The 26,136-nt window shown below is 38.0% G+C and overlaps 1 protein-coding gene and 1 long non-coding RNA gene across 11 annotated transcripts in view; one reads left to right on the top strand and one right to left on the bottom strand.

The window, feature by feature from the left end:
* Cpeb3 (cytoplasmic polyadenylation element binding protein 3) overlaps positions 1-26,136 on the top strand; it is a 189,075-nt gene that overhangs the window by 80,933 nt on the left and 82,006 nt on the right. For all 10 annotated transcript variants that reach the window (XM_048338707.1, XM_048338705.1, XM_048338706.1 and 7 more), the window contains one exon: positions 11,961-12,017. In XM_048338707.1, the coding sequence (XP_048194664.1) occupies positions 11,961-12,017 (57 nt within the window). The remainder of the gene's footprint in view (positions 1-11,960; positions 12,018-26,136) is intronic.
* On the bottom strand, positions 9,277-9,780 carry LOC125346280. Its single transcript, XR_007209893.1, has 2 exons — positions 9,617-9,780; positions 9,277-9,386 (listed from the first exon to the last, which is right to left on the bottom strand). It is a non-coding gene; the product is annotated as an uncharacterized LOC125346280 (long non-coding RNA).

Raw genomic sequence — 26,136 nt, forward strand, 5'->3', positions numbered from 1 at the left:
ACAGGATGTAAAATGCTTTGAGTTATACATCAGGCAGAAAGTCCCAAAGTAAACAATATTAAGACCTCCTATTTTTAGAGTCCATGTAAATTTAGCATTGATATTAGATTCATAATTATGATAGTTCTTTTTAGGGATTATAAGACTTTTTTTCTTTTTATACTGGTACTACTGGGCTTGAACTCAGGGATTTATGTGACTTTTCTGCTCCAGGTTGGTACTCTTATCACTTGAGCCATACTTTCACTTCTGGCTTTTTGCTAGGTAATTAGAGGTGAAAATCAGCCCAGGCTGGTTTCAAACTGCAATTCTCAGATCTCAGCCTCTCGAGTAGCTAGAGTTACAAGTGTGAGCAACCAGCACCTGGTGATAAGATCTTTTGGGGACCCTAGAACACTAAATATGATAATGTAATTATAGTATTAATTTGTATGTATAGCATTTATGATATATTCCCCTGGAATTATGGGAAGTTTTACTCTTCTGTTTACTGGACCCTTATACTAGAGTGTGACTGACTGTGAACATTTAATACCCATTTCCTTGAGTCATTTCTGCTGCTTTTCTCATTTTTCGGTGAAAAAGAAGCAGTTATAATAGGCTGTGGAGAAAAGAAAGGATATAGATAGTAGGTAGATTTTTATGACCTTCAGAAATAGGAAAAATACTCTTAAATTTTTCATTGTTCTATTTAGTCATTTTTAACCACATCTTTTTCATTTAAAGTAGGTACATACATAAAGTAGGTAATTTGAAGCAAGCATATTTTACTTAGAAGTGAGAATGCAGTTATAAAACAACAATATTCACAGATTTTTTTTGTTTTTGGAATCTACTAAGGCTACATTCATTTTCCTGCTCTACAAGCCTTTTGTAATTATACTAAAATATTCCACTCCTGTTCTTTATGCATATCTGTTGATCTGTATTCTTCTTGCACTAAAATATTATGGAAGAATCTTAGTGAATAGTCTATAAAATGATTTTTCCAGGCTGGAAATGTGGCTTAGTGGTGGAGTGCTTGCCTAGCATGCACAACACCTTGGTTTCAATTCCTCAGCACCACATACACAGAAAAAGCCAAAAGTGGTGGTATGGCTCAAGTGGTAGAGTGCTAGCCTTGAGCAAAAAGAAGCCAGGGACAGTGCTCAGGCCCTGAGTCTAAGCCCCAGGACTGGCAAAAAAAAAAAAAAAAGAAGGAAAAATGACTTTTCCAGCATTCTTTGTTTTTTTTGGTAAAGCAGAAGCTACTATGCCTTGTTGAATGTAGCAGTGGCATAGTGAATAGGGACACTCACACAAGCAAGGTGAAAACTTTATTCCTTTTGTGATGCCTTTATTTTATTGCAGGTCTAACTATCTCTTCATCACTTTCTTTACCAACATAAAATGAGGCTTCAGCTATAAAAGCCTTTTACTCTATACTTACCATATGTCCTAATAAATTGAAAGGCACTTAGTATGTGCTTGTATGTGCTTAGTATGTGCTTGTAACTTCCCAGTTCATTATGCTACCCACCGTGATTTCTTATAAATGGGCTACTTCCCTGTGGTCAGTGACATCACTATGTCTCTCTGGTCAATGACATCACTTCAACTTAACATAATAGTACTTGTCCTTTAAGGAAAATGTTTTATTTTAGCTCTAAGAAGTAGAGAAAATTATTAGAACAAATATTAGAACAAAACAGGTAAGTGGACAGGTACCGGTGACTCACATCTGTAATACTGTCTACCTAGGAGGCAGAGATTATGAGGATCATGACTTAAAGTCATCCTGGCCAAACAGCTTGAAGATTTCCCATTCTCAGTAGAAAAAGCTGGGCATTGTGGGATATGCCTTGTCACCCCAGCTACATGGGAAGCATAGATAGGAGGAGTGCATTCCAGGCCAGCCTAGGTAAAAAATACTCCACCCACAAAATAAGCACAGCAAAAAAGGGCTAGAGTTTTGGCTCAAGCAATAGAATACTTACTTAGCAAGTGCAAAGTCCTGAATTCAAACTCAAGTTACATACACACATACACACACCACGCAAGAAACATTGTGATGGTATGTCCTTTTCAATTTCTATTTTGTATTTGTTTCTCATATAATAAACATCCACATTTCTAATTTTTACAACTTATTGATAGTACTTAAATTTAATGAGTACAGATGCATAGTATTTGCTTAAAGTAAACTCATGGTGAGAGTCTTTAGGTCAAAGATGAAAACAGCTAGGTAGTCTGAATTTTAAGAGAAGCATGCTGGGCTAGGGTATTTGCCATGTGGCTTCTGTATTACATCTTGCTTTCCTTCCTACCTTAGTATTCTTCCCTGTATCTGTTGCCTACTATCTTCTTATCCTACTTGAATATGTAAACACTATTTTGAAGGTTTTAAATATAAGTACAGCATTGGTTTATTTATTGCCTCATTCTTTTTGTCAGAACCCAGAGAGAAAAACACTTTCTTGCTCATTGTAAGAAATTAAACTATGATAGATATAAAAGGACAAAAAGGAAGGTTAAAAAAAAATCTCACCTCAGACTCACTACCTAGAAAGAGCAAAATGATATTTATGAACATCCTTGCAAGTTATTTTATATTTTCTATATAGAAGATGAAATTTCAAATGGGCATTTCTGACTTTGTACTCAGTCCAGCCTGGGTTTAGATTCCTTGTCTGTTATCCCTGATTAGTTAGTGAGCTGGTTACATTAGACTCTTCCAATTCTCAGTTCTCATCATTAAAATAAAGCACCTTACAGAGCAGGTGTGCAGATGCAATAAAGTCCCTGCCATTAGAAACTCTTCAAATACGTATGATTTTTTTCTTTTTTTTGCCAGAGGTGATCAATGTACCTGTTACTGGGCTTCAGGAATAAATTAAAGCTGCATGTAGTAGAATATTTACTTTTTCCTCACAAGGCTGCAATTAAATGTTGAACGTTCTAGGTACAAATTGTCAAAATTTTATATTTCCTGTAGATAAGAAGTGATTATTGAAGGATGAAATAGAATGTTTTTTCTTGTGAACATTTTAATGCAAACAACACAGGGCTTTCAGATACTAGACAGTTGTAAAGAGAACAGTGCTAGGAGGGGGAGCTACTGATGAAATAGAATTTATCCTTTCCAAAGCTATCTAAAAGAGAGGGGGAAAAAACCCCATCCCAAGTTATTTGGCTTTTCTAAAGTCATATATCTGAATAATGTAAAGAAGATAAGATATAATAGCATGGGATATCAAGTTAATGGAGAAAAAGTACTACAAGTACTACAAGTGAACATGATAAAACTATATTCATAGTGATAATTCATTTAAGAAATATAAAAAAGTCCCTTGATTCAACTACTTAGGTCAGGGGGAAAAGGCTTAGTTGGGAGAGAACAGAGTCAGAAATTCAGGATTTGAAACTTGTTTATTTTTGTTTGTTTCTAGTTGGGGTTGGAACGCAGGGCTTTGCACTTGCTCAACTGGGTTTGTTTGGCATTCTATCACTTGAACCATATCTCCAGCCTGACTTTTTGTTACTTTAGTGATAGAGTTTCATGGACTTTTCTGCCCAGGCTAGCTTTAAACCTTTATTCTCCTGGATTCAAACAGCTGTGTAGCTAGTTTTATAGGCCAGTGCCTGTCTTACACTTCTATTTCAGTAGAGTAAAAAAGCTTTAATAGTTTTTCAGTCCCATTTACACTTATACTATGTATGTAAGTCTTTAGGATAGATGTAGGAAATTATAACAGATTCTTTATCTTACTCCCTCCCTACAATAAAAATAATAGAAGACAGACAGAAATGAGCTTTCTTCCCCTAGCACTCTGAAGAATGCCTTTTGTGGGTTGTAGCTCAGTGGTAGAACATTGTCCTGGCATGCATGAGGTCCTGGAAAAAGAAAAAAAAAAGCCTTGATCAGCTATGGCACATGTACATTTTTTGTAAAGATTTAAAACTATAGTTGTTGGTTGTAACTATCTCTTTTCTTTCTTTTTTCTATTATTATTATTTTTTTTGGGGGGGGGTGCCAGTACTGAAGCTTGAACTCAGGCTCCCTTGGCATTTTTGCTGGTTAACTGGAGATAAGAGTCTCTTAAATTTGTCTGCCCAGGCTGGCTTTGAGTCAAGATCCTCAGCTCTCAGCTTCCTGAATAGGTTATAGGATGATAGGCCTGAGCCACCAGCATCCAGCTTTTAATGAATTTTATATTTACTTCCCCTTTAAGTGTAGCAATTCTTGGGTTTCCAGAGTTAAGAGTAAGGCCTGGATAGGAGGAATTGATCTCTTCTCATTTGTAGTTGATTGAAGGGAAATTCAACTCTCCTTACAACTAAGGAAATTTCTAGTATTGGGAGAGGTAAGATAACAAAAAGGGAAAAAGATTTATGCCTGTACCTTTCTTATATAAGGAGGTCTCCTGGGGCTGGGGATATGGCCTAGTGGCAAGAGCGCTTGCCTCATATACATGAAACCCTTGGTTCGATTCCCCAGCACCACATATACAGAAAATGGCCAGAAGTGGCGCTGTGGCTCAAGTGGCAGAGTGCTAGCCTTGAGCAAGAAGAGGCCAGGGACAGTGCTCAGGCCTTGAGTCCAAGGCCCAGGACTGGCCAAAAAAAAAAAAAAAAAGGAGGTCTCCTGACTTAAAAGTCCTGGTCATGAGGTTTGATTGATCATACTCTTCCCATTCTAGAATACAGAAGGAAATAGCAAGTGCAATGTACTTGTCAAAGAAACTGATTACTGGGAAACAAAAACCTATCCCTTGACTGGAAGAAGCACTGGATAGTAGGTATCTAGGCGGTATGTAGGCAACAACCAGAGAGGGTCACCTTTTCTTCACCATGTGCAATCTCCCTCTTCCAGTGGAAAAATAGGTCTGGCCGATCAGGAGTTAGTAGCTGATGATGCACTTACATTTGAGTTTTCTCTTCCATCATCACTTATGGAACTGAGATTTGAAAAATGAAAAGAGCAGGTGTCAGTTGACAACTGCTTTTCAAAGGTACCGGAAAGAGTGAGGAAAAAATAGCATATCTTCTGGTGATATTGTGCTAATATACTTAAATTGACGAAACTTGGAAAGAATAAAGGCTATTTTTGTTTGTTTTAGAGACTTTTTAATCTATTGATCACAGTTTAAATTTAGTATTACAGATGCTTTCATAAAATTGGCCCCTGCTTTTGGACTCTTTAGGTCCTATTGTTTTAAAAAATGTACCTCATTGCAGTTTGTTAACTTGATGTTCCAGAAATTACACTATTTCTTTACTTCTGTAGCTTGAGTCATTGCTTAATTTTATTTGCATGTTACCTCCCTTCAATGTCTTATCAGTTTGTCTAGTATAACTATTAACAATTTCTATGGGCTAGAATGTAATTAAGTGGTAGAAAGTTTGCTTTCATTATTGAGACTTATCAGTTTGATTCCCAGCACACACACAAAAAAATACAGAGAAAGAAAGAAAGGGAGGGAGGGAGGGAGGGAAGAAAGAAAGAAAGAAAGAAAGAAAGAAAGAAAGAAAGAAAGAAAGAAAGAAAGAAAGAAAGAAAGAAAGAGAAAGAAAGGAAGGAAGAAAGAAAGAAAGAGAGAGAGAGAAAGAAAGAGAGAGCAAGCTAGCTGTGGGTTAGGGACAGATGATTCTGGACAGATTCTGAATCACCAAGAAGTGATTTTTTTTTCCTGTACATTCTTCAACCTTTTTTTGTTCATTTGTTTGTTGGTAGGGAACATAATTTTTCTTTTCTTGTCCAGGCTAGCTTCAAACCCTTGGGCTTCAAGAATACTTCTTAGTTTCCTAAGTAGCTGGGACTATAAAGCATTTGTCAGTTTGCATGGCTTTAAATATAACATTCTAATTACCTGACAGTTATTTAAAAAAAAAAAAAGAAAAAACTATGCTTGGAATAATTGCCAACAATTCTTTTTTTTTTTTTTTTTTTTTTTTGCCAATCCTGGGGCTTGAACTCAGGGCCTTAGCTCTATCCCTGGCTTCTTTTTGCTCAAAACTAGCACTTTATCACTTGAGCCACAGCACCACTTCTGGCCGTTTTCTATATATGTGGTGCTAGGGAATTGAACCCAGGGCTTCATGTATATGAGGCAAGCACTCTACCACTAGGCCATATTCCCAGCCCGCCAATAATTCTTTTTTTTGTTTTTTTGTTTTTGTTTTTGTTGCCAGTCCTGGGGCGTGGACTCAGGGCCTGAGCACTGTTTCTGGCTTCTTTTTGCTCAAGGCTAGCACTCTGCCACTTGAGCCACAGTGCCACTTCTGGCTGTTTTCTATATATGTGGTGCTGAGGAATTGAACCCAGGGCTTCATGTATACGAGGCAAGCACTTTTACCACTAGGCCATATTCCCAGCCCCCCGCCAATAATTCTTAAATAGTCTTAAATGAGGAAACAGAGGCCAAAGAATTTAATAATTTTTGGAAGTTGGGGATAGTGACGCATGCTGTAGTCCCAGCTACTAGGGAGGCCATTGGTGGGTGTATCACTTGAGCCCACAAGTTTGACACCAGTGTATACAGCATAAGAAGACATCTTTCTCAAGAAAATAACTTGCCAGAAATTATCTAGTAATTAGTATGTGAAGAAACTAGGAGTTGATCTCAAGCTAAAGCTCTTTGGTTATTTGGTGAGCTTATTGGTTATCTGGAACAAAAAAACATTAGTAGGATTTTTATTACTTACTAAAAACATTTTACTGGTTTTTCCCCCAAACATAATACTCTATATTGCATATTATGGAATTTTTTCCCTGAAGGAATGTGTCTCCAACTTTATAGAGATAATTGATGAGAAACAAAATCCAGCAGAATATGTATTTTATTTTATAATCCTTTCTAGAATACAGCACAATGTTCTGTAATGTGAAACTGAACTATTTGACTTTTCAAAGTAAAGGAGATGATTAAAAGAAGGTGCAGCTGGGCACTGGTGGCTCACACCTGTAATACTGGCTACTCAGGAGGCTGAGATCTGAGGATTGCAGCTGAAAGCCTGCCTAGGCAGGAAAATCCATGAGACTCTCCAATTAAGCAGCAGGAAACTGGAAGTAATGCTGTGGCTCAAAGTGGTAGAGTAATAGCCTCAAGCAGATGAGCTTAGGCTTAGTGCCCCAGTCCTCTGAGTTCAAGCCCAATGACAAAAAAAAAAAAAAGAAAGAAAGAGGCACAGCAGTTGTATTCCTCTCATATTGCAAAAGTGAAGAAGTAAGTTTTACAGTCAATTATTAATTATTAAAATTTTTATTTAAAAAAAATAAAAATTTTATTTAAGGCACAAAAATAAAGATTTAGTTGGACTCTGAAATTTGAGTAAGAACAAAGTATTTTAAAAATTAGATTCCAAAATATGCATGTGAATTGAGCTTATGAAACTAATTTTTATAGACTAAATTAGCATTTCAGCCTATCCTTCAACTTTTTTCTCTATTCTCTTTAACTCTTATCAGGTCCTGTGCAGTGGGCAAAGTGGGACAGAGGCTTGGCTTGCCACAGCATCAGTTAACTCAGTAGCACCAACTATGCCTTCAGCTTATGAAACCTTATATTTTACACTGTACTTAAAAGAGAGCTAGCTGACAAGAACAATTTAAAAATAGCAGACCCCGGACAGGTGACAAAATGTCACACTGGCAGCACCAGACTGCATTAACAAAAATCACCAGATGTCACACTTGATTCTGTTTTCACAGCTGATTAAACAGCAGTATTTTTTGGACCAAAGGAAGAAAAAAGAAATGGCCTCATCTGAATGTGGAATCAGGTTTTCTTTTACATTCTCACAAATGTTCTTCCCCTCCCTTCCCCCAAGATTCCTTAATAAGTATAGGATTTAAGATCACAACAAATTATGAAAACTTACCAAAATTCCAGTCTTAGAAATGAAATCTTCCCACATACACATTTCCTAAATTGCAAAAGAATAAATCAAAACATTAACTGTGCTGTCTTTGCTGATCTTATTTTCTTCATTTTCTCATGTCTAAATTTTCTATAATGAAACTAGATTGCATCTTATAATGTAAACATTAATTTTTGAAGAGGTATAGAACCTATAAATGATTTTTACAAAAAACATTTGGAGAGCAAAATTAGATCGTATTTAGATAATTGGTTCTATGGGTCTAATTTAACTCAGTTTCTCTCTTTCTCCCTTCCTTCCTTCCTTCCTTCCTTCCTTCCTTCCTTCCTTCCTTCCTTCCTTCCTTCCTTCCTTCCTTCCTTCCTTCCCTCCCTCCTTCCCTCCCTCCCTCCCTCCCTCCCTCCCTCCATTTCTTTCTTTCGCCAGTCCTAGGGCGAACTCAGGTTCAGAGCACTGTCTCTGGCTTGTTTTTGCTCAAGGCTAGCACTCTACCACTTGAGCCACAGTACCACTTCTGGCTTTTTCCGTGTAGGTGGTCCTGAGGAATCAAACCCAGGGCTTCGTGCATGGTAGGCAAGCACTGTACCACTAAGCAACATTTTCAGCCCTTAACCCAGAGTTTCTTATAAAATCTATGTTAACTTCTACCCAGAGATCCATTGGAGACAAATAGAATTACGAAGAATACCAGGAAAGGTAAAAGTGCTCTGCTTTGCAGTAATTAGTAATGCCTTCCATCTGCAAAACACCACCTAAGGGTCTTGTTCTGCTCCTTAGGAAAAATTGAATTGGAAGTAATCAGTATAGGATAGAGAATGATAATTAGAAGAAAACTAACCCAGCTTCCTTTCAGTTTTTTCTTTGCAAGAGTTAAAAAGGATCTGTGTAGCTATGTTCAGATGCTGGGGACCAAAAACAGGAACAAGTTTGACACAATGACATGTATAAACACACATTTATATATCTTTCAGCAGTGGGGTACTTCTTGTAAGTCCTACTCATTCTAGTAAACATGAAAAAGTATTTGATACATAAAAATGAAATAGACATTTTTCTATTGACAGCATAATCTCAAAAAGAATTCTAATATAGTAGCAAAACCTCCATAAAAACCAGAGACAGATTCAATATTTTTGTCCTAATAAGGTTTAAAGTAATATTTTTTTTTTGTCTTTTCTTTTTTGGTACTGGGGATTGGACCTGGGATCTTGCACTTGGAAGAGTACACTCTGAGCTACATCCCAGTCCTAAAAAAATAGTTTTTTTACTGAAGTTCTTATGTATGTTGGTAAACTTAGAAACAGTTTCATCAGAATCTATCAGTTATTGATGATTTTCTCTTTAACATACCCACACATGATTTACTTTTGAGGCCCTTCCTCTCTCCCTCCCTCTCTCTTTCTCCTTTTTGTTTGCTTTTTGAAGTGCTGGAGATCAAACCCAGGTTCTCACATATGCTAGGTCAGAATTCTACCACAGATCTATAGCCCCAAACCCATTCATACCAGCTCTTAATATAAAATGACCTTGGGCTGGGGATATAGCCTAGTGGCAAGAGTGCCTGCCTCGGATACACGAGGCCCTAGGTTCGATTCCCCAGCACCACATATACAGAAAACGGCCAGAAGCGGCGCTGTGGTTCAAGTGGCAGAGTGCTAGCCTTGAGCGGGAAGAAGCCAGGGACAGTGCTCAGGCCCTGAGTCCAAGGCCCACGACTGGCCAAAAAAAAAAAAAAAAAAAAAAAATATAAAATGACCTTGAACAATTATCAAGGTCTTTAAGAAATTAGGATAAGATAGGCATCACTTCTCGAATTCTAGCTACTCAGGAGGCTGAGCTCTGAGGATTGAGGTTCAGAGTCAACACAGGCAGAAAAATCCAAGAAACTCTTATCTCCCAATTAACTACCAAAAAGCTGGAAGTGGCAGTTTGGCTTAAGTGGTAAATTACCAGCCTTGATTTTGCTAAGGGACAGTGCCAGGCCCTGAGTTCAAGCCCCAGTACTTAAAAAAATATTAGAGTGGTCTTGGTTAGATAAAAGATGTGATTTGCTTAGGAATTCATAATTGCTTCTTTTTATTTGAGGCATTACTCTGTTCTGTCTACTATGATGCTTTTCTTTTGGGCTATTTAATACCTGATAGCAGAGTTAAATACAAATGATGATTGGCCTTTTTGCAATCATATACTAAAACTATACTTAGTGAAAAATTCATCACTTTTTTTTCCCCTGTAGGTCACAGGGCTTGAACTCAAGGCCTGGGTGCTGTTCCTGGGCTCCTTTGCTTAGGCTAGTGCTCTGCCACTTGGAGCAATAGCTCCACTATTATTTTTCTGGTGGTTAGAGATAAGTGTCTCACAGAAATGGGAGCCAGTTGCTCATGCCTATAGTCCTAACTACTCGGGAGGCTGAGATCTCTTGGAAGTCAGCCAGGCAGGGAAGTCAGTGAGACTCTTACCTCCAATAAACTACTCAGAAAAAGCCAAGCAGTGGTATTGTGGCTCAAATAGTAGAGCACTAGCCTTGAACAAAAGCAGCTTAGGGACAACACCCAGAACACTCAGGCGCAGGGTTCAAGCCCCAGGACTAGCAAAAAAAAAAAAAAAAGAGTCTCATGGACTTTCCTGTCCTGGCTGGCTTTGAATCACAATCCTCAGATCTCAACCTCCCAAATAGCTAGGATTACAGGTGTGAGTCACCAGCACCATGCTCATCACTTAAAAAAACAAAACAAAACAAAAAAAAAACTACAGCTGTTTCTTTATCCTTCTTACCTCACATATACTTTACATTTTTTATTTAGACTGTGGTTGGGAAATAAAATCAATAAAACAGAATTTCATGATAACCCTGGACATAATAGGTCACAAAAACCTTGCAGAGCTCTGCTCACAGATATTAGATTATATACTAGTTAGTGTCTCAGTAATCTTTTTTGTTGAAGGAATTGAATAAGAAATCTTACTTGGAACATTGTTTCCTCATAAAAGACTTTAAATTTTTCTTTTGATACATCTATCTCCTTGTCTCACCTAATTAATGAAGAAACATCCAATGTCCTATCTTGTAGTCTTTACTCTTGGGATCATTATCCCTGAACATCTGATTCCATCTCATCTTTTTTTTTTTTGCCAGTCCTGGGGCTTGGACTCAGAGCCTGAGCACTATCCCTGGCTTCCTTTTGCTCAAGGCTAGCACTTGGCCAACTTGGGCCACAGCGCCGCTTCTGGCCTTTTCTATATATGAGGTGCTGAAGAATCGAACCTAGGGCTTCATGTATACGAGGCAAGCCACTAGGCCGTATTCCCAGCCCTCCATCTCATCTTAATGATCATCACGGATCACCAAGCTTTGAAGGAGTTTAAGGGGAACTATTTTAGATTTCACATGTCACATAGCCTCTGTCATATAGTATCCTTTGTTTTTGTCTTATTTTGTAACCCTTTAAAAATACATAAATGGTTCTTAGTGCTATAGAAAAATAAGACGTTGGCTAATAGGACAGAGTTAGCAATTCCTGTTATGAATACAGGATAATGGTCTAGGATTTAGCATTATGCTCAAAGTCACAAATATACTTAGTAGTAGAGGTAGCATAAGAGCTGTAGGTTTTTAGGCTAGTCATTCCCTAGTATATCTGTTATGTAAGTTTTGCCATCTTTCTTCACTTTATCATTCTGATGATTATGTTGCATTTTTGAGCCATTACAAAGCATGTCTTTTTATTTTCTCTAAGCTTCAAGTATAAGTTTATTTACTTCTTTGAACTTTTTTTTCTGCTTGAATTTGAAGGGCAGTGTGAATTATCATGTAAATAAAATGCTTAATGCAGAAATCAGCATGATTAAATTGGATGTGGGAGATTTGTAAATTTCAGACTATTATAATGGGAGCATTTTTTGTTGTTCTGTTGTATTTTATTTATGTTGAGACTTTGGCTTTGTTTTCAGACTTTTTGCATATATGTTTTACAAAAGCTTTGTTTTATGATAATGTTATAAATTAATCTAGCTTTTTGTAATGTGTATATTTTATTATATGTTTGAAATAATCATATTGAATTTTTTGTGTGCTTAAAATAAAATTATCTTATTTTTAGGACGAATGGGAATAAATTTCCATCATCCGGGAACAGATAATATTATGGCACTCAACAGTAAGTCATCCTATATGAAATATTCTACAAAATGAATGTTTATGTTTGTAACATGTAGTTTCTACTTTTCATTACATTTCAGTCTTTCACTGAATGTAGTATAGACCATTGTTCTCTATCAGTGGTTCTTAAAATGTGGTCCTGGATAAGGAGCATCGACACCACCTGGGAACTTACTAACATTGTAAAAATCTGAGGCCCTCCTACAGAACGCCTGAATTAGAAAATTTAAAAACGAGGCCCAGAAATTTGCAGGGTACCATATGGGATTCTGATGAAAGCTATAGTTTAAACATTGCTGCTCCATAAGCAGCAGTGGCAAACTACAGCTTTCAAACTACAGCCAACTTGGGCTTAATACCAGTTTTGAGTGTTTGTTTTTACTTTTGGCAGTACTTCGGTAGAATTCAGTGCTTGCTATGCAGGTGCTTTACCATCCAAGTCATGCCTCCACCCTTTTTTCTTCTGGTTATTTTTGAGATAAAGTCTTGCTTTTCCCTATCCTGGCCTGGAGTGTGATCTTCCTACTCATACTTCTTGAGGTCACTGGGATGCCGGATGCCCACCCACTCACCTGATTTTTGGTTGAGTTAGGGATCTTGCTTTTTGCCTGGGTTAGCCTCTCAATCTCTGCACCTCCTTCCCCTCCATCAGGAGGTAGGATTACAGAAGGAATCACTAGTCTGTTATAACTGGATTTGTACATTTTGTCCGTATTGGGGATTGAACAGGACCTTGCACTTGCCAAGCAGGTGCTCTATGACTATAGTCATACCCAAGTACTCTAATGGCTTTTTTTTTTTTTCTTTTGGCCAGTCCTGGGCCTCGGACTCAGGGCCTGAGCACTGTCCTCCTGGCTTCTATTTTTTTTTTTTTCTCAAGGCTAGCACTCTGCCACTTGAGCCACAGCGCCACTTCTGGCCATTTTCTATATATATGGTGCTTGGGAATCGAACCCAGGGCTTCATGTATATGAGGCAAGCACTCTTGCCACTAGGCCATATTCCCAGCCCTCTAATGGCTTTTGTAAATAACAAAATTAATATATTTTGGAACATAGCTTCAACCCTTCATGTTTAGATTATCTATGGTGCCTGTTTTTGTGCTACAAAGGAGAACCCACAAAGCCTAAACTGTTTATTGTGTGGCCCTTTACAGATAATGATTGCCACCTCCTGCACTATACTATTAGAGTGTGGTAATGAAGGAAGAAGGTATGGGAGAGAGGGAATAGGGCAGAGAATGTGGATGAATAATAAACCAACTAATGTATACATAACTTAAAAATTTCTCATTGAGGTAAATAGCCAATCGGTGTTTAAGATGGACATCTAGGAAACTTTCGTTAATGAACCTTGTATGTTATAGATGTAACAGTTTTACAGGCTAGAATTGGTTTTATCAATACAAGTGTTGGATTAAGTTCTAGAGCAACCAGAAGTTATTATCCAGAAAGTCATGGCATTCTAGTAACTATAGACCAGATAACTTTGCAGAACAGTCTCTAGACAGAAATTGTTTGGACCTATGCAACTATTAAATCTCAGGATTGAAATTGTCTACTCTAGCAAGTGAGTGATAGATGATGTCCCTTCTCATGCTCCCAGTCACACAAGGTGATTTTTGATGCACATGGGATACATACTGGCTAAATTTAGGGTGGTGTATAATCTCTGTATTCCACATTTGCGTTACCATTAATTTTCTCTTAAAATGGATTCCAACTTGAGATGATTATAATCTTTCTTGCTAGATACTCGTGGGATACATACACTTGGACAGAATTGCTATGATAAATCTTTTCTTCTGTATAGATGAGCACAGCTCATGTACCTACATATTACAGGTATACTGTGGATTTTTTACTTCCTTTTTCTGCCTAACACTTATTGGCCCAACAGTTATTTTCCTGCTTTCTTCTTCCTTTCCCTCAATCTTCATATAGGAATAATTGAAATAAAGTCATAGATCACCAAAATTAGCAGTTCAGATTTCCTGATCAATGTTGAACTGTGTTTTCAGGAAAGAAAATTAAGGAGAAGCTGAGTGTGGTAGCAGAATATAAAAGGATAAGTAGGAGCCCAGCGCTGGTGACTCATGCCTGTAATCTTAGCTACTCAGGAGGCTGAGATCTGAGGATCGTGGTTAGAAGCCAGTCTGGGCAGGAAAGTCTGTGAGAGACTCTTAACCACTCAGAAAAAGCTGGAAGTGGCGCTGTAGCTCAAGTGGAAGAACGCCAGCCTTGAGCACCAAAGCTCAGGGATAGGGCTCAGACCCTGAGTTCAAGCCTCAGGACTAGGAAAAAAAAAAAAAGGATAAGTATGGGGAAGGAAGTATAATCCATCAGTAACACCTGAGGCTACTTGTCCACTATTTCAGAAAGAGTTCTCAAACAATGTGTCCTTTCCACTGAAATAGGTAATGTGTTTTTTCTTAGCTTTTAAAGCCACTGACTTTTCATCTTCACCCAAAACACTAGAAATTTGCAAAATATGTTTTTCTTGACCCTACCCGAAGAGGAAAGGAGGAGGTTGCTGAGGTTGCTGAGAATGCTTAGCTGCACACATAGTAGTAGTTCTATCAGCCAAATTTAACTTAGCTTAGGTTTTTTGTTTTGGTGATTTTTTTTCTTCTTATTATCTTTGTCCTTAGGAAAGGATATTAGTGCTTCTATTTGGACCATGTGAACTAAATTCATTGTTAGATTAATGCTCAAAACCAGAATGGGTGGTATCAGTTTATTCTGAGATACCACTGCCAATTGTATCTATTTTATTCCTTTTGACTTGTCAGATCCTATTTTTCCAAGTAGATAATAGGCTGTGGAAACCAAGAAAGTTGCCTGATTAGTACAAAATTAGCAACCAAGATGCAGTGTGCTTTTCAGGATGGTATAGTTCAGTTTCTGGGAGCCATCTTCAGGCCAGCTGGAGGGCCTGTGAAGCCTGAAAATGCAGCAGTAGTTAGCATAGCTGTGGGAAATCATTGTCAGGAGCCTGGAAGATCTGCTTTTACCTTGTTCAAATTACATAATCTTAGGGCTACATTCTTAACTTCTCTTTGCCTTTGATTTTTTCCACTGGTAAAATGGAGGTAATGATCACTAACATAGCTATATGTGAATCTCAACAAAGCTTAGCATAGTGTCCGACTTGTAGATAAATTCTTGGGAGCTGCCCTGGGATATTGCTTACGTCTGCATTATGGCTGGCTTTCTTTTCATTTTATTTTATTCTTAATTTTTTGAACTAGAGCTTGAACTCAAGGTCTCATATTCCCCCGGGGCTTTCTGCTCAAAACTAGCACTGTACTACTTGCGCCACATTTTCTACTTCCAGCTTTTTGGTAGTTAATTAGAAGAGTCTCTTGGACTGTTGTGCCGGGGATGGGTTGAGGCCCAAATCCTCAGAACTTAGCCTCCTGAGTAGCTAGGATATACAAACATGGGCCATCAGTGCCAGGCTTTCTATGTACTTTAGATTTCTAAAATAGAGTTGATCTTATATTGGCTATATTTAGATAGTTGTGCTCCCAAGTTCCATCAGGAAAACACATGTAGCTAGAGAGTGGCTGTACTGGGAAATATTTTCACCTGTATATATATATGATTTTTCTACTATGGATGAGTTATTTTCTGTTACCTGGCTTTGGAACATACACCTTCCCTGAGACCTATGACCTCCTTCCAATTGTTACATCCCTGTGATGTTGGCACTTTATAAAGTGCCATTTATTTGTAAAAATACAAACGTCCACTTTGGAAAATGGTTTGTCTGTTTCTTAAAATGTAAAACATAAGCTGGGCACCAGTGGCTCATGCCTGTAATCCTAGCTACTCAGGAGGCTGAGATCAGAGGATTGTGGTTTGAAGCCAGCCCAGGCAGGAAAATCTGTGTGAGACTCTTAACTCCAATTAACCCCCAGAAAACTACAAGTGGCTTAAAGTGGTAGAGTGCTAGCCCTGAGCCATAAAGCTCAGGAACAGCACCCAGGCCCTGAGTTCAAGCCCAATGACTGACAGACAAAAAAAAAAAAAAAAGTAAGACATATACCAACTACATAATGTGGTTCTCTTAGGAATCTACCAAGAGAAAAAAAATGAAAGCTTATGTCCAATCCACACACAGACATGTACAGAAATATTGATAGCAACATTATTTTTTTTATAGCTACACAGGTAAACAATCCAAATGTCCCTCAACTAGTGAATGGCTAAGCAAGTTGTGGTATATCCATGTGATCCGGATCCTTTCTAATTGAAAAAGTCTCTGAATCTCCATACACTTTAACTTAAAAACCTACAAGTGGGCATTTGTGATAGTCACTGTAACTACCTCATTGTTTTTGTAAGACTTGAATGAGGTAAAGCAAAGTATAGGCAAAATATTATTGCTACGTTTATACTTGATCTTAGCCAAAAGGCCGAGAAGTGATTATTGCTACCTTTAAGAAGTGAATATAGGGCTGGGGATATAGCCTAGCGGCAAGAGTGCCTGCCTCGGATACACGAGGCCCTAGGTTCGATTCCCCAGCACCACATATACAGAAAACGTCCAGAAGCGGTGCTGTGGCTCAAGTGGCAGAGTGCTAGCCTTGAGCGGGAAGAAGCCAGGGACAGTGCTCAGGCCCTGAGTCCAAGGCCTAGGACTGGCCCAAAAAAAAAAAAAAAAAGAAGAAGTGAATATACTTTTCTTCAGAGAAGATACTACCACAACGATTGTTTTCTCTTTAGATAATAGCTTTGTAAGTAACAAGTTCAAAAGTTTTCATGCCATTTCTTCCTGAGGTCCTTCAAACTATAGTCTATTCTAAATTATTAGAGGTGAATAGGAAATCTGTAACAGCCCTTGAAAGCAAAGATTTTTTTTTTGCCTTCATTTTTCCTTATCAAAGTGTCTAACATTTTTCAGTTAGAGAGTTCTAGGATAATTTGAAGATTGCAAATTTTTAGATCTTAAAAATAACCAATGAGGGGCTGGGGATATGGCCTAGTGGCAAGAGTGCTTGTCTCGTATACATGAGGCCCTGGGTTTAATTCCCCAGCACCACATATATAGAAAATGGCCAGAAGTGGCGCTGTGGCTCAAGTGGTAGGGTGCTAGCCTTGAGCAAAAAGAAGCCAGGGACAGTGCTCAGGCCCTAAGTCCAAGCCCCAGGACTGGCCAAAAAAACAAAACAAAACAAAACAAAAATAACCAATGAAAAAGGACAAAGGTGGGAATATACTCGGTGGTAGTACACATGTTTGAGGCACTGGGTTTGATCTCCTGTACCACAAAAACAAACCACAAAACAACTGAAAAAAAAAAAAAAAAGACTGAACTTGCTTGGGCAGTTTTGAGGTCATTGATAGTGAAATGTCCTACATCTAAAGACCCTAGAGTTTGCAACCTGTATATACCATCTTGTGCATTTTTCATCATAGGAATGCTTTGAAAATATTTTGGAAGGCTTTGCTTCTATTTCTGTTTGGACAGAGGACTGCGGGTGCATTTGTTAAATCAAAAGAGGAAGTGTTTTGAAAGGACATTGGTATGCATGTTTGTGTTGGGCTGTCTCCAGTGTAGCTGCAGCGCCTCCCCCCTCCCCTTCATGCTCTGCTGAGTGTGAACCAACTCCTTAGGGAGAGACTCAGCTGAGAGGAAGTGGCAGAGAGGGAGCTGAGCACATGATGCCTTTATGCCAGAATGGAAAGAGAGCCAGCTTTGCTAGAATTCCAGATGGAATTTTCCAAAGATCGAAAAGCACATTGTTATTTTTGCTCACTGCAAGTGGACGTAAGTAAATAATTTCTTAGCAGTGTAATAAGGTAGTGAAGGAATTATTTTGAGATCCTTAGCCTGAAGACATTTCTTTTGAGATTTTGAAATTTTCAAAGACAAGATTCAGTGCTGCTGCTCCCTTTATCTGAACAGATTTAAAAGTAAAACTGATACAAAATTATACTAAAATTATTATATTAATATAAAATGAGTGTAAGTTCCGATATGAATACTTTGTAAATGATGACTAATTAAGATGAAAAATACTGAAAGGGGATGTGTGACTCAAGTGCTAGAGTGTCAGCCTTGAGCAAAAAAATGGAAAGATACCTTGAGGCCCTAAGTTCAAGCCCTACTTACTGGCATACCACACACACACACACACACACACACACACACACACACACACACAGAAAAAATGAAAAGTAGTACTTAAAAGGATATATATGATGTTCTGTTACTTTAAAATATTTGTTTGAAGCTATTTTGGATGAGTACAGTATATGAACATGGACCTAAGAGACTGGTTGTTGTTTTTTTTGTGTTTTTTTTTTCATCTCATTTTACAGATAGGGAAAGCTGAAATTCAAGAAGTTATATGAGCTGGGCCATGTAGTACACATCTATAATCCCCTCGTACTGGAAGGTGGAGGGAGGAGTATTGAAAGTTCCGGGCCAGCCTGGAACATAGCAAGACCTTGTACCCAAAATCCAGAAAGGAAAGAGGCTAGGTGAACTGGTCATGGTGAAGTGATAGACCTGGAGATCTAGGAACTCCAAGTGGAGAGTACACTTCTTACTTTAGATACCTAATTGTTAAGAGTATTGGGTTTTTGTTTTCTTTTACTCTTTTAGGAAACATAAATATATTATCACTAGTAAAATATCTATTGTCTTCTTATTTCTTTTTATTCTGGAAAATAGAATAGTCAGCCTGGTCTACATGGCCTGATAGTGAACACTATACGTAAAGGTTTGAAACTGTCTTGACTGTCTTTATTGGATTTTGGAAGAAATTGCTTGCATGTATGAATCTGTCTCAGGTGACTGGAGTTAGAGCTTTCCATCCCAGCAATGAAGATACAGAAAACTGTCAAGTTACTCATTGTTCCCTTGTGGACTTCCTTGTGTGTTTTCTCCACTCGTGTAGGCTGTAAAATCTGGCCTTTCTGTTAATAGTGTTCACTACACTTATAATGAACATTTTTAGATTTCAGAGTTTAATCAATTAAGTGGTTTAAATTGCAAAATATACTCCTAAAGATCTCACAAATTATAACTCAGTGAAGATCAACATAAAATTATTTTTAAGGGCTAGGGATGTAGCTCAGTGGTAAACTATGTATGTAAATTATGGATTTGGGTAGTTATGCTGTGTCAGTGTATATCCGTTGTAACAGATGTACCACTCTGTTGGGTTGGTTTTTGCCAGTCCTGGGGCTTGAACTCAGGGCCTGAGCACTGTCCCTGGCTTCTTTTTGCTCAAGGATAGCACTCTACCACTTGAGCCACAGCACCACTTCTGGCCTTTTCTATATATGTGGTGATGAGGAATCGAACCCAGGGCTTCATGTATATGAGGCAAGCAATCTTGCCACTAGGCCATATTCCCAGCCCTGGGGTATGTTTTTAACAGGGAAGAATAGACATGTGAGATCTTAAGAGTACATGGAAAACCTCTGTTCTTTAAATCCAAAAGTACTCTAAACAAAGTCTTACCCTCCCTCTACTCCCCCAATCCCGCCCCCCCCCCAAAAAAAGGCTGGTCACTAGTGGCTCATACCTGTAAATCCTAACTACCCAGGAGTCTGGGATCTGAGGACTGCAATTTGAAGCCAGCTGGGGCAGGAAAGTTGTGAGACTCTTATCTCCAAATAACATCCAAAAAACTAGAAGTGGAGCTATGGCTAAAGTGGTGGAGTGCCAGCCAGCCTTGAGTAAAAAAAAGCTTAGGGACATCACCCAGGCCCTGATTTCTAGCCCCAAGCGGGGACAGACAGACAGACAGACACACACACACACATACACACACACACACACACATGAAAAAGAAGGCTGGGAATGTGGCTTAGTGGTAGAGTGCTTGCCTAGCATGCATGAAGCCCTGGATTCAATTCCTCAGTACCACATAAACAGAAAAGGCCAGAAGTGGCACCATGGCTCAAATGATAGAGTGCTAGCCCTGAGCAAAAGAAGCCAGGGACAGTGCCCAGGCCCTGAGTTCAAGCCTTAGGACTGGCCAAAAACAAAAGAAAAGAAAAAGAAAAAGAAAAAAAAGAGGGTTCTGTGCACTGCCTTGTGAATCACATGTACAGCCATTTAAAACCTAGTGTGAGCCAAGCCATAAGGAGATGACCCATTTTAGTATTGCTTTGTATGCATAACAGAGCACTGTACCGTTAACATGAGAAGGTCACTCAGAATGTACACTGACCCTGCAAATTAGTTTTGGAAAAACTCTTGAACATTTTCTACTGCAAAACACATGTGCCTTTTAATGTTTATTCTGATAGACATTTTAAAACAATTTTTGGTTATTCAGATTTATAATTTAGAAGCTATAAAATATTAGCACTTTGGATTTTCTGTATTAATTTTATAACCAGAGAACTAACTAAATATTTGTCTTGTTTTATAGTTTTTTTCTTTGGAGGTGGTGGTACTAAGGGTTTCAATTTAGGAACTGTACTTGCCATGCAGGCATTCTACCACTTAAGCCATGCTCTCCCCCCTGTTTTGTTTATAACTGTTTTTATATAACATAATGCAGTACAGTACACAAATTACAAATATATATGTTTAATAAAAACGTATGTCAAAACGTATTATAGCAAGTTCAGAATAATGTATTATAGCACATTCAGAATACCCAAATTGAGACCAAAACTTTACTAACACCCCCGAAGGCCTCCCTTTATGCTCCTCCCTACTTACAACACCTGGCAAGGGCAACCACAGCCTGGGTTCTAAGGTTAAATGTAATTTTTATGAGATCTAAGCTTCTTACTATACGTAAATCGGAAAAAGATATCACCAGGAATATCTGGTGTAAACCCACAGTTTAGGTAGCATATGATAAAGATAGAATTAGTTTATTCTTTTTTTTCCCTTTGTGAACTTGATCATTTTGTGTTGGTTCATGTTAAATTGGTGTATCCAGCCTTTTTTATTTAAAATTGTTTGGCTATACTGGGGCTTGAACTAAGAGCCTCAAGCTGCCGCTAGCCTTTATTTTACTTTAGTTATTTTTCAGAGAGGGTCTGGAGTTTTTTCAGTAGCTGACCTCAGACCATGATCCTCCTAACTTTGGCCTCTCATGTAGCTGGGATTAGAGGTATACTCTTTCTGCTTATTGATTGCTATGTGGTCTTGCCAACTTTTTGCCTGAGCTGACCCTGAACTGCCATGTTTCGAATCTCTGCCTCTTAAAGTAGCTGAGATTACAGGCACGAACCACCATTCTTATTTTAAAGTCCTATTTATTTCTAGGAAAAAAAGTACTTCTTTAGTGCTCCCAAGTTTCTCTTTGTGGTGTTCAGAAGAGTTTTGTTTGTTTTCACAGAGTTATGGCAGGGGAGGAATCTTGAAAGAAGGGTTTCAACTGTATAAACCTTTTTAATAAGAGTTGTGGGAAAGCAAAGAGGTTAAAGGTGTGTGGCTGAGGGAAAGTTTGACATCTGAAGAAAATTGGAAAGTAGAGGACCATGGAAATTGGAAATAGAGGACCGGCTATGTTGTATCTTAATTAGAGGAAAAATAGTTTTTATTTTATCTATCCAATACTACAAATGTGACTCTCAATTATCCTCTTTTATCAGTGTAAGCCAATTTTATCACACTTTACACTTTTAAAAATAGACTAGACCAGGTTATGGTGGCTCACACCTGTAATCCTAGATACTCAGGAGGCTGAGACCTGAGGATCCTGGTTCAAAGCCAACCTGGGCAGGTGTGTCTGTGAGACTCTTATCTCCAATTAACCACCAGAAAACCAGAAGTGACTCTGTGGCTCCAAGTGGTAGAATGCTAGCTTTAAGTCTAGGCACTGACTTCAAGTCCCATGACGGACAGAAAAAAAGACTAAATAGAGTTCTCACTTATTTTTTATAGAATATGAGTTACCAAATTTAAGAGGCATTCCACCCTGAAAACCATTGTAGGTTAAAGGATCTCCTAGCAATATATGATATCACAGTCTGGGTTGATTAAACATTGTATCAGTGCTTTTTCTGTAGGCCTAGAGTTTTGAAGAAAACCTTCAGAGTACTCCATGATTAAGGAGGGCCTGGAATGGACCCAGACCTTAATCCTTTTTTACTTTGTCAGTTCTTTTATAGATGTGCAATTTGTTTTTTCTCAATTATAATATAGTATAGAAAATCAATGGAGAATATAAGAGAACTATCACTGAAAGGTTTACAGAAACATATTCTGTAAATAAATACTGGATTTAAAATTTCTTTAAAGTGGGCTAGGAATGTGGCTTAGTGGTAGAGTTCTTTTCCAGCATACACGAAGCCCAGGGTTCAATTCTTCAGTACCACATACACAGAAAAGGCCAGAAGTGGCTCTGTGGCTCAAGTGGTAGAGTTCTAGCCTTGAGCAAAAGAAGATCAGGGACAGTGCTCAGGCCCCTGAGTTCAAGTCCAAGGACTGTCCAAAAAAATTCCTCAAAGTATATATGTATGTGTGTGTCCGGCAAGAAATTCAGACTGCCTATTATATGTTACAGTTTTTAGTTGTTTAGAACAAATATTTTTCTGAGGGATGTCTGTTGGTAATATAAAGTACAAATGAACACTTAAAAATCAGATTAAAAAAAAGAAACTCATGTTATAAGACTAGTATTGCTGAAGCCCATTGTGTTGGTTCCAGTGGCTGCCACATGCAGTTGAGTTTCTCCTTAACGTTGTGATTTAGTTTGTACTTTCACAGAGGGTTTTTTTTTTTAAAGAATGTACTATGTTCACAGACTATTTGGATACAAATACCTATGGTTTTCTTCTATGTTCACATGCAGCCAGGAGCTATGGGCGGAGACGAGGTAATTTTTTTTTTTAATGAGCTCTTTTGCTTGCCAAAATGAGTGTGAGTGTGTGTGTATGTGTGTGTGTGTGTTTATACTTCTATGTGTGTAGAACAATAATAACTGTTTGGTGTCATGTACTGCCTTAATTATTTCAGCAAAGTATTGCTCATTATTTTCATTATATTTACCTTTTGCTGTTTGTTGGTAATTTGTTCTCTGAATCTAATAAAGATATGACAAAGATTATTTCTACCTGGAAGTTTTTGTTGTGTGGCTTATTATTACAAATATGAGGAAATAATGGCCAACTATATGTATTTTGTTTTGTTTTTGCCCAGTATCCATTAACTTCTCTTTATTTAAAAAGTAGAAAGTAGGTTTTAGACAGCAATATTGAATTTGTGCATATTGTACAAAGGAGTTTCATGGCAATTCTTGATTTTTACTAGGTTGGCTGGTGGCTTTTCCTCTGTTAAATTTGGAGGCAAATTTCATCCGAGGCCTAAGAAAGTTTAAATTTCAGGGGCCTGATTATAGTTTTTTCCTATTACTTTTGTGTTCTTCTTAAAGATATACCTCAAAATTGCTTTAGACCTGTAAAATATACTTTCCTCATGACACGCAAACATTTTTTTTAATTCACTGTGTTTTGCTCAAAACTTTGAAAAGCATTTCTATGTTTGTGATTTTTTTCAAATAATTTTGTAAAGTAGACTAATTGTAATGAAAAGAGTATGGAATTTGGGGTTCAATATTTAGGTTGCAGTTATTGCCTTATCTCTTAGATCTGGTGTCCTCATAAAACCAGTTTGGTCCAACTTCAGTTTGGTTCAAGCTTTTTAAAAAAATGAGACAGGGAAACCTATGCATTTATTTCAAATACCTTCCACAAATGTAAGATGCTTTTGATGCTTATTTGCAGAAACTGACCCCAAGTTAAAGACAGAGCTATAATTAGCATCTGTATTTTTGTTTATTTGCTAATGCTCACCATTCATCAGGCTCATTCTGACTTGATACTTGTCAGAAATGGAAGAAAATGATGTTAAATTGCTAGTATTTAGTTCCATAGTTAATATTTGTTCAATCAATAAATACCAACAGAACCTAATATGTTTGTAGAATCATATATTCACTTTGCTTCTCATCATCATATGGAAAATATTAGTACCCTTGATTATTTTTCGGGCTGGGGATATGGCCTAGTGACAAGAGTGCTTGCCCCTTGATTATTTTTCAACCATGGAAATAAATACCATCTCTTTTTTTTCCTTTTTTGTTTTTTTTAGTCTATAGATAGACCTCAAAATGTGCATATTAAATTTTTATTTATTTTTTTTTATGATTGTTTTTTGCCAGTCCTGGGGCTTGGACTCAGGTCCTGAGTACTGTTCCTGGCTTCTTTTTGCTCAAGGCTAGCACTCTATCTCTTGAGCCACAGTGCCACTTCTTGCCATTTTCTGTATATGTGGTGCTGGGGAACTGAACCCAGGGCTTCATGTATACAAGGCAAGCACTCTTGCCACTAGGCCATATCCCCAGCCCCGTTGTGCATATTAATAAAAGTCTTTACCACTAAGGTATTCCCCAGTCCTGCCTTTATTTTAAAATTTAAAACATTAACGCCTAGAAATTTTTATTAAAAATTAATTTAGCCAGGTGCTGATGGCTCATGCCTGTAACCCTAGTGACTCAGGAGGCTGAGAGTTGAAGGATCACAGGATCACAGTTTGATAAAGCCAGTCAGGGCAGGAAGGCCTGGGATACTCATCTCTAATTAACCAGCAAAATGTCAGGTTGGATCTGTGATGCAAGTAGTAGAGCACTAACCAGGAGCAAGCAAGCTGGGTGAGAATGCAATATCCCACGCTCATGCCCCAGCACAAAAGGCAAAACAAAACAAAAAACCCAACCAGACAAACAAAAAACCCCAGCCATTTATTTCATACTTTCACATTACTAGCAAAAGGATCACTGCTGAGAAGGAATAGGGAATGAACCATTTTACATGGGAAATTGAGACCATCTGGAGAGTAGACAGACAGCAGGGAATCAGTCCTCTTCTCAAATTCTAATCCAACGCCGTATCCTGTCAAGATCTCCCCAATGGTTTCTCTGGCTTTCTCATTTCTACTGCTTTTGTTTCTCCCATTCTAACTCTGTTGTCTCATACTTCTGAAGCACAGCTTTGGCATGTGACCCCCATTCTTTATTCAGGCTTTACATGATCTCATCCCTCTCAGTTTCACCAGCCCCATCATTTCCATTTTTCATCCCAACCTCATCCACGTGTTTTCTCACTCTCTGACCATTGCCCTATATTGACCATCCTAGATTTTACATATCTAAGACATAATCTTATTTCACTAGTTCAAGCCAAATTCAAGTCTCATCCTTATTAGGAAGTATATGGTAGCCTTGAAGACAGTGTTTTCCTCTGCTCTCCTATTCACATTTCTGTCTTTTCTATATGCTTTGAGTCTTGGAGATTTAGGGTTTTTGTTTTGTTTTGTTTTGTTTGGCCATTCCAAGGGCTTGGACTCAGGGCCTGAGCACTGTCCCTGGCTTCTTTTTGCTTAAGGCTAGCACTCTACCACTTGAGCCACAGCGCTACCTCTGGCCTTTTCTATATATGTGGTGCTGAGGAATCGAACCCAGGGTTTCATGTATATGATGCAAGCACTCTTGCCACTAGGCCATATTCCCAGCCCGGAGATTTAGTTTTTGTGCCTAACATTAGGCTCTATGTATAGTTAGCTCTTCAAGTGCTCAGTATCAAGTGCTTATTGATTAGGACTATTTCTAATAATGCTCTTCTAGAGCTATACAGAACAGAGTTGGCATCATGCACACACACACACACACACACACACACATATTAGCTGGCCATAGTGTTATGTGACTCTTGTCTCAGTTACTCAGGAGACTGAGGCAGGAGAATCACTTGAGCTTAGGAGTTTGGAGCCAGCCTGGGCAACATAATAAAAAATTAAATTAAAAAATAAAAGTAAATAGCACATTAAAGGCTAAACACAAAGCATATAAAAATAATCTGTAGTTTTCTAGATTCCTGAAAAAATTATTTTTTTTCATATTGCCTTCTCCATATCTATAAGATTTGACTTTGTTTTTATATGCTATAATCTTTGCATCAAATGCTTTGCTAAGGGACTTTATCCTTGCTCTAAGTGTGCAGTTTGTTATAGATGAAGAAGGGAATGAGTAGAGGGGAGAAACTCTAAATCACTGAATGATGGAAAAATGATAGTTCATGCTTTTATATATTTACTCATTCATTCCTATAGCTGAAAGTAGGAGAAAAATGACC

This window comes from Perognathus longimembris, chromosome 2 (assembly GCF_023159225.1).
Source record: "Perognathus longimembris pacificus isolate PPM17 chromosome 2, ASM2315922v1, whole genome shotgun sequence".
Classification (NCBI taxonomy): domain Eukaryota; kingdom Metazoa; phylum Chordata; class Mammalia; order Rodentia; family Heteromyidae; genus Perognathus; species Perognathus longimembris.